Source organism: Myotis davidii, unplaced genomic scaffold, assembly GCF_000327345.1.
Source record: "Myotis davidii unplaced genomic scaffold, ASM32734v1 scaffold592, whole genome shotgun sequence".
NCBI classification, from domain to species: domain Eukaryota; kingdom Metazoa; phylum Chordata; class Mammalia; order Chiroptera; family Vespertilionidae; genus Myotis; species Myotis davidii.
This window is the reverse complement of record NW_006284844.1, coordinates 2,266,688-2,276,208: the sequence shown is the minus strand read 5'-3', so window position 1 is coordinate 2,276,208 and position 9,521 is coordinate 2,266,688. Positions and strand designations below refer to the sequence as shown.

At 43.4% G+C, this 9,521-nt stretch overlaps 1 protein-coding gene across 1 annotated transcript in view; it reads left to right on the top strand.

Annotated features, from left to right (window-relative positions):
* Positions 1-9,521, top strand: part of LOC102763642 (prostaglandin F synthase 1) — a 21,817-nt gene that overhangs the window by 7,775 nt on the left and 4,521 nt on the right. Inside the window, exons 2-5 of the mRNA XM_015558382.1 lie at positions 2,921-3,088; positions 4,995-5,111; positions 5,820-5,897; positions 6,896-7,018. Of these exons, the coding sequence (XP_015413868.1) occupies positions 2,921-3,088; positions 4,995-5,111; positions 5,820-5,897; positions 6,896-7,018 (486 nt within the window). The remainder of the gene's footprint in view (positions 1-2,920; positions 3,089-4,994; positions 5,112-5,819; positions 5,898-6,895; positions 7,019-9,521) is intronic.

Genomic DNA, 9,521 nt, shown 5'->3' with positions numbered 1-9,521 from the left:
CCAAGCTTTAAGTAGCCCCGCAGGGCAAAGAAGCTGAGCCACCCAGATGCCTGCAATGTAGATGTGAGTGAATTCCTCAAGTTTTTGAGGTTCCCAAAATGTCTTGAGGCTCCTTTCTTGCTAACTCTCAGGAAAGCAACCTTCGTTCCTTACCTGGAAAGACTGACATTGAATCATGTGACCACGAAAGATACCAGGCTGTTCTCTAAGGTGCTCACATTGGCTTCAAGTCTTCTGGTGACATCCAGAGTCCAGGCATGTCTCTCTCAGGCATGACACTCCAGCAAAAGTCTTGGTTACTAAAACTATCATTGGAAACTGGTCCTATTGAATCCATGCACAGAAACACATTGCTATGACTTATTTATTATGGATTGCCAAATTCTGGAGGGATGAGGTAGGGAGAAAAACATAATTTACTAAATTGTTTTGTTTCCTTGTATCCAAAAAACAAAGCCTCAAATTAGGAATACCTTTAACAAAAGTCACAAAACCTGGATTTTTTTCTTCTCACAAAATGAATTTATATGAGAGACCTTGACTATATTGTGAAAAGCCAATTTATCAAAGCAATTAAAGTATGCATCTTTATTGAAGAAGAATAGTAAATAAACCTGTACATCTGGCTCATGAAGTATACTAGTGGATGGGCCTCCAACCAACCTGAAGAGCAGTCTGGGTGAGGGGCCAAGGCATTATACACTCTCCTGACTGTAGATACCAAAAGTGCTCTGTTGAATATTCTGGTACAGATCAATTCTTAAGATTTCCTGTTTGTTTGTTTTTCATGGTCTTTTCTGAAATCACAAGAGGCACATTTACCTTGCCAAGCTTTGAGACTGAAGGCCTCTGTGCCTAGAGAGTAGAATGGCCTTTCTTCTTCTTTTTTTCGTTCCCCTTTCCCCCTCCCTTTCTATAGGGACGTTTTTGTTGTTGTTTTTAACAATTTGCTTTGTGTCCTTGGCTGGGGAAGATAATGGCTTGTTAGTTACAAGCTGGCTGCAAATTGCCCACACTGTTTGGCTTTGTTTTTAGTTCCATTTAACATTTTTCCTTAAAAACCTTTTATAATTTTCACAAACCTTTTTACAAATTTTAGGAATAACTAGTTTTCAAAATGCATCTCGATGCATCATGCCTTTTATTACCTAAATCATATAATTTCCCATGAATAATTCTTAGAAGCCTCAGTCCTCAATAACCAAGAAAAGCAAACAACCGAGATTCCTTAGATTGACCCTTATGAACATATTTTAGCCGTAACCGGTTTGGCTCAGTGGATAGAGCATCGGCCTGCGGACTGAAGGGCCCCAGGTTTGATGAACATATTTTAAACATACTTATTTCAAACCATATTCCCAACAAGGCAAAAGACATGAGAACAGCTCCAAGTCCGCTTTACAGACTTTTAGATGAAAGCAGATGATCTAGCAATCAAAGCTGTAATGAGTTAATTTGATCTGCAAACGTGGCCAAATTTTTCCCAGAAACCTGTACTTTTGAAGATGTCCCAGACTAGGGTTTTTGATGAGCTACTTGCATTCAAAGGTCCTAGTAACCGCAGGGAAGCACTGTAGAAAGTGCTGACAGGCCTCGAGCACTGCTGTAAACCTGAACCCTGCAGTCTTCCTTCCTCCTGTCTGGTGACCGCATGCCGGTTTAGTGTGCAGAGGTTGAACTTCTGACTGAGCCCCCGAAACTGATAACCAGAATTGTGAGCCAAGGGTTTTTCTCCTGGGGGGCGTGTCTCACGACACCGAAGGATAAGCTCTGAAGACCAGAAGATTTCAGCAAACGTGTGCAAAATGTATTTCAAACAGGTTCAGACTCCCCTCATGGGGGCTGGTGGGTGACAAGGCCGGGGTGGGGGTGTGTGTGTGCGAGTGGTGGTAATAATAAGCTGCCCCATAAAGCCTTGTAGTCCAGGGGTATATATTTGCTACGAGCCTGCTTCCATATCTATCCGTGTTGTCACCCAATTGATTCCCTCAATTGTTCTTGCCCAGCAACTGACCTGAACTTCCCGTTTCTGTGTGTTCTTTCTCGGTTCCTATGCCGAACTTTCTGTTTCTATGTGTTTGTACACGTTGTTGCTGCAGGCCATCTCTTGTTTACTCATGCCTCCTATTTTGAGACCAGAAACAGTTTATTATTTCTGCATGGTTGGTTTCTGTGATTAGGCTTATTCAAACTGCAGTGCCTGCCCCTACCTGTGTTCCCCTGCCTTTGTTTCCCACTAGACCCCTCCCTATCTGCCTGTGTTTCATGTTAAGCCCCTCAGTACTTGCCTGCATTGTTTATTTGTGGTTATTACTAGGCATACAAGCACCAAGAGCCGCCCTAGTGACTTGTCTGAACTCCAGACATGCTTATCCCTGCCACCATCACAGAGACCACTCTATCTTCTTAGAAGCAGTATCAAGTACCACTGTCCATACAACAATCTGCTGTTAAACTCAGGATTTCCTGGCATGTGAGCTCTGAATGACTAGGGGGCAGCCATGGCATTGGGGTAGGTGGAACCTTTCCTGTGTCACTTGGTAGGTTTCCTCCACTGGGAATCAGGTCCTTTAATCTGGCAGATGCTAAAGTTGAGCAAACAGGCAACATAAATTCCCCCAGTGGGAAACATGGAGTGAGAATGAGAGGGTGTGCCGGGGCCTGTGGAACAAGTTCTTTATTGAATGACTTAATTTTCCACATTGCCTGGTGAAGTCCACTTCACTAATTCATTTCAGATTAGAGGATATATTGGAGTTTAATCTGTGCCCCCAGTGTACAGGTTTCTTGCCAAGGTTTGCCCCATCAAACAGGGGAACAGGAGACATGTAGAAACAGCTGGTGAACATACTCTTATGGAAATAAGTTGCATCTCTCTGAGTCAAGTCAACTGCCAACCCTCCTTATTCATATTTTATAGGTTCCTAAGAGCAAGGCTGCTGAGGCAACCAAAGTGGCAATCGATGTAGGTTTCCGTCACATTGATGCAGCATATGTCTATGAAAATGAGGAGGAGGTCGGCAAGGCACTTCGAGAGAAGATTGCGGATGGCACTGTGAAGAGAGAGGACCTATTCTACACCACCAAGGTGCTGTGAGTGAGTGACGAAGGTCCTTGTCAGAACACATAGGTTATTTGGGGGAAAAATACAAAACAAACATCTTTGGACTAGGTTTGAATAATTTCTTTATCTCCTGACATTGTAAAGTCCCATTACAGAAAAAAAAGAGAGAAGAAAGGATTGCTTTGCTTCAGAATGTACTAAGGGTGGGACATAGTTGCTTAGACTCTTGGAACAAGGGTCAGCATTCATATGTAAAACACAAATAAAGACACTTAGCTTCTCCATCTGCTTGTGGATTGACTGAGCCACTGCAGAGTGGATCCACTCCTTTCATTCTTCAGCAAATTCTCTCAGCACATATCCAAGTGGGGTTGACATATTATTCCCAGAGGGAAGCCAGACTAGGAAAGGCTGTTTTCAAGTCATCATTGAATTTACTGAAATTTGTAAAACTTTTCTTAAGTGGAAAACCCTGCTTCCAACACAAAGAGAGCTGAGGTCCCTACAGAATGGTCCTATGTGTGTCCACATCAATGATGATTTGTTTTCAGAATGTGGACCTCTGAGCAGTCCTGCTTCCAGGCATTTCCTATGTAGAGCAGGAGATTCCATTTCCTCTTGCCTGACATTTCTGACTCTCCTTTCAGAAATGATACCTTAACATGTGGAACGTGTGCTGTGGGGCTGTCACTAACCTCTAACCCTGTGTCTGCATGAGCATGTGGTCTCCCAGTCCTGCCACCCCTCTGCAGTCCCCGTGGCCGGGAGGCATGGACACACCACTGCTCCCCAAGCCAGGGCCTGGCCAGCACCCCCCCTTCCCTCACTCCCCTGCCAGGACTGAGGGGCAGTTCCCAGGGCCTGGAGAAAGCCAAATTGCCAAAACTGAAGTCGCCTCCAGCACCATCTGAGAAGCCGGGTGTCCTCATGCCTCTTCCTTCTGCCCCAGTGGGCAGCACCAGACCAGAGTCCACGGCCCCATAGAGCCCTCGGACAAAGCCAGTGGTCGAGCCTTACTTGTCCCACCTGGGCCCGCCGCCTGGATGGCATGCCTGGCCTGTCAGTATTTATTGCCTCCGTATGTGCCATCCTCTGGGCCCGCTGGCCTGCCGCCTCTGCCCCCAGGCTCCATGCCATCATCCCCAGGCCTCCCGGACGCAGTCAGGACAACTGTGGGACCAAGCGTGCACAGTCGGAGCTGTCCCCTGTGCTCCCCTGGCTCCCCAACCTCCACCCCCACCCCCGCTAGGTCAGGCCTGGCTGGAATGCACAGGAGCCTGTCCCTGCTTCTCTTCTGACCAGGAAATGAACTCCCCTAAGGGAAAAAAAAAGTTTCTTAGTTTCTTTCTATAGGAAATTACATGTGGAGATCACAGACCAGGTATAACATTGTTTAATTATTTCAAGCACTAATAAAAAATAAGAAAATTGTTTTATCACATCTGAAAACTAATAGCATTTGAAAGTATTTCAGAAGATGCATGAGAAAATGGCCAATCTGGAAAATATGGTACATATATTAGATATTCATTCAAAGGCTTTTCAAATTTACATGATATTGGTTCATATATTCTGATACCTTCTGGTCTTGGCAATTCACAGGTGGAATGTCACCGTATCTGAAGGTAGTTTTACATATCTAACATTTTTATAACAATGTTTCTAATCCTTGAAACATTTAGGTTGCTTTTCCTAGCCCATGTGCATTTTATTGACAATTTTTTTACAGTCACTCAAATAAATCTCAGTATCCCATTAAAAGCCTCATTTACAGTAACAGAAATTTAGCCCCAGAACTTTCTATTTTGAGACCACCATAGTGGTTGGTTACTCACTGCTCAATCTCCTAACCATGAAATTTAATTTCAGTTCCCAAATGTGTGACATCACAAACCATTTTTTAAAAAAATTTCTTTTTTGGTTATTGCAGCTTTGGTGTACTTTCTTTCGACCAGAATTGGTTCGACCTGCCCTGGAGAGATCACTGAAGAAACTTCAACTGGACTACGTAGATCTATTCATCATTCATGTGCCAATACCTATGAAGGTCAGCTTTTGTTTTCCTTGTTATGCCCAAGAGTATTCCACATCAAAGAGTTGAAGACACTGTCCTCCATGTCTAAGTGATGTGCTCCCCCTTATTGAAGAGAGCCTCAAGAAAGCTGAGGGACAAAGATAGTAGAGACACAATGAAAGTCCACACCTCTTTAGGGGGAGGGTCTCTTGCACATGGATCTCTCAGCCAGTCAAGAAGGAGGCACTGTAGGGTGGTCCATATTGCACATGGGGCTCCTTTGAGTATCACTGGTCCAGCCTCTCATCACAGTGGGCATTTGCTGAGCACATCTGGTATTCTCACTATCTCTGAGTTGGGTTAACATAAATTGGAACTAAAACACATTCTTAACAGTAAAGGGAAATCCCATCATCCAAACAAGCCTGTCCTTGGGAAACAAAATCAATTCTAATGGTAGGGGAACTCATTCTTAGTGGAATTTTGGGAGAATGTGTGGACAGGAAAGTGGAGGTAAATGGGAGAGAATTGCTTTGCTACAGACTCTCAACTAATTTTGATCTTCCTTTCCCCCAATGTCTTCTCTTACATCACACACACACACACACACACACACACACACACACACACACACACACTGCTTAGTAATAACAGCCTCTTGAAGGCTGTGTTACCAAGCTACTGAGGCACGAGGAAGATCATTCTTTAAAAATTCTTTCTCCTCTCCTCTCTGTATTCCAGCCTGGAGAGGAGCTTATGCCTAAAGATGCCAATGGGAAAATTATTTTAGAGACAGTGGACCTGCGTGACACCTGGGAGGTATGTACTGCTAGTGCCACCCAAAGATGGTGGGATAAGGTGGACATCAGTGCATAAGGATCAGAAGAAATGGGTTCTGGCTCCATCCATTGTCTGTCCTCAGACATATCGCCAAACTCCTCTGTAGTTTGGTGTTCTCCTCTGTAAAGCAAGCGAGTTGAACAGGATCACAGCTAAGGTCTACTTTCTTTAAAAAATGTTTTTATTGATTTTTATAGGGGAAGGGAGAGAGATGGAGACATAGAAACATCAATGATCAGAGAATCATTGATTGGCTGCCTCCTGCACACCCCACACTGGGGATTAAGTTGGCAGCCCAGGCATTGCCCTTACCAGGAATCGAACCAGTGACCTCCTGGTTCATAGGTCGATGCTCAACCACTGAGCCACATGGGCACTAAGGTCTTTTTTTAATGTAAACTTCTGTGGTCCTAAGTAGGAGTTTCTTTGCCACACTGATCGGGTTGAGCATGTAAGCTCTAAAAGTGACCTGTTCAGAAGCAAACTCCAGAGGAGTTAGAGCTCTAAACACACCAGAGAGGGGAAAGCTGTTGTCTGCTTAGCAGGAGGAGAAAAAGCCTGCCTTCTACACCCCATTCCATATACTTATTTCATTATTCCAGGAAAGGGGAAGCAGAAAAAACTTTGACTAGTGGAAAACCTAAGAGTTCCTCTTTGCCCTTAACTATGACACCATGTATTACATGCCTAACAACAAATTACACACCATGGAAGAGGCAGGGTGATGAGGGGAGTTTAAAAGCATCTTAATACCTATTTATTGCCCTGGGTGTGCATGTCATAGACTCAAGGACAAAAGCTGTGTGTACATAGCAATAAAGTACACTGGGGGAAAAATATGTCCAAGTGATAAAGCTATTTGGTTCACCCACATTATTATGCATGTTAAGACAGATTTCCAGTCTTTAAAAAGCTCACTGTCAAATGAAAGGGCTGAACTACACTACAGGTTTGCCACACATGACTTTCCTCCCTAGGCTCTGGAGAAGTGTAAGGATGCAGGTTTAACCAGGTCCATTGGGGTGTCCAATTTCAATCACAAACTGCTGGAGATGATCCTGAACAAGCCAGGCCTCAAGTACAAGCCTGTCTGCAACCAGGTGAGTGCATGACCATGGCAACTGTTTTGCTTTCTGCTCTTCACATCCTTTCTTATTTTAAAAAATACGTGTATTTTTATTGATTCCGGAGAGGAAGGGAGAGGGAGAGAAAGATAGAAACACCAATGTTGAGAATCATTGATTGGCTGCCTCATGCACGCCCCCTACTGGGGATTAAGACTGCAACCTAGGCAAGTTCCCTGACTTGGAATTGAACCCTGACCTCCTGGTTCGTAGGTTGACTCACAATCAGTGAGCCACCCTGGCTGGGCCACATCTTCTTTCTTGATTAAGTTTCCCCAAGTTTTTGGCTTGATGCCAACTGCACAGAATTGTTCTTTTTATGACAATAGGGAATTTCAGAGAAGGAACAGGTTAAGTGGATTGGGGAGATCATGACTTCAGTTACTCAGAGGTGGGTTGGAGGTTCCCAGGAGACATCCAAGTAGAGATGCTGAGTTGGTAGGTGGTAGTGTTGGTCTGGAGGTCAGGCAGGGCTAGAGGAGAGGTCCATATTTTGGAACCATTGCTTTATGGGTGGCAATTAAACTCAGAGAAACGTATTCCCTCTCCCAAGGAACTTGAAAGGATGAACAGAAAGAGGGCAGGAAAGTCAACATTTAAAGATTAGGCAAAGAGGCACTGGTGAGGGGATTGAGCAGGAGTTGGCAGGCAGGGAGGAAGAAAATGAGACCATGTGGTATCAGGAAAACCAAGGAAGAGCACTGAAAAGGTTTGCATGAGCCATGAGGTGGATCATGCTGGGAGCAGCCAATCCAACTAGGGATAGAAAAAGTATGGGGTTTTATGAGACAGAGTTCATGGGAAACACAGCAGGAACAGTTACAGAGTGGTAAGGGGAAAAGCCAGAGAGAGAGCAAAGCAGTGGAAAGTGAGGAAGTAGAAAATGTTGTGGAACAATGTTCGCGAGAGTAGGACCACCTACTCCAATTAGGTCTTAAGCAGCCAGCGAGGATTTATTGAAACTGGCCAGTGACTGCCGTAGGCGTTTTCTCCTACGACAGCGTTGAACCTGGTTCTAGGCCAGCCTTTTATACACAGAAACTACAAAAACGGTTGGCTAAACACACACAAAGTTATCTGGGGTACAGACACAAAGTTACCAGGGCTACATTAATCAATACTGTCCCGTTATCAAGGTATTATTAATCAACTTTGGCCCGTTGCTCCAGCTACTAATATAAACTTGCCCCGTACCCTAGACTACCCTCGACCACAGTTGGTTCCATTTCCCCAGTAACTGCCAACATACCTGAGAGGGACATTCAGAGGTTAAGAGGAAGCATTGTGCTAGCCTTGGGAACGGGAGTGTGACCTTCTTCCTCATTCTATGTTAGCCAGTTGCCTTTATTTTATTTTACAAGGGGGGCTTAACTGTAACAGAAAACACATTGAAAGAAATAATTTTTAAAAATAACAATGCTGCCAATGTTCAATCACTATGTTACTATAAAGTTGTATATCCCTTTTTTGAGACAGTTTGAAAATCATGCAAGAAACCAGTCAAATATTTATACTCTTCATTTTACTTAATTACTTCTAGGAATATATTTGTAGAAAATGATTCATCATGTATAAAATATGTCTCTCACTTCAATATGTAATTGTGAATTCATGAATTTCAACAAATACAATTACTTTCTTATTAATGATAGTATTGTCATCATTTTAATCCGAAGATGCCTCTGACAACACTTAGTGTCTTTCCTGTCCTCTTTGTTTTCCAGCATGTCAGCAGGGCTGAATCAACTGGAGATGGCTGAGGGCATTTCCCCAAACCTGAAAAAGATGCATAAATGATTGCTTGCTTGATGCCAGAGAGCTGAGGGCATTTCAATCTACAGGTTATTACCTCCTACTGGCCAAACACTTGAACAGCCTTGGGCAGTTCCTCCAATCTGACAATGCTTACCCTTTGATATGTATATCTACCTTGCTGTAGGACAATTTGTGTTAATAAAAAGCAAGGGGTCCAGAGAGACAGGAGAACTTGGTTCCTTTAGCTAAGCTCCTCTGGCCCCCCAAAATGCCTTCCAAAATTATGTTTCATCTCTGGACTCTTGATTAATTTACACACAGCACTTCTTCAGATTCCTGAACCCTTCTAGGTGTTGAATTAAGACCACCAGCATTAATTTATTTTTGCTAACATTTGCTTATCCCAATGCATTCTTCGGTAATTTTTAAACAAAGCATTAGAGAATCTTTTTGCAGAAGAGCTATATGTGCCATTATCATATTTAAAAATGTGGTTTCTTGTTCAAATCATAAAATACCTAATTTGTTTTGAGGATCCAAAATCTGTAATTTCTAAAAAGCTGCCAGATCCTCTGCTTCTGATTTCAAAGGTGACTGGAGAGGGCAGAGTTGTCAGCTCTCCTGCAAAAAGATTCTCTAATGCTTTGTTTAAAAATTACCAAAGAGCGCGTTGGGATAAGCAAATGTTAGCAAAAATAAATTAATGCCAGTGGTCTTAATCCAG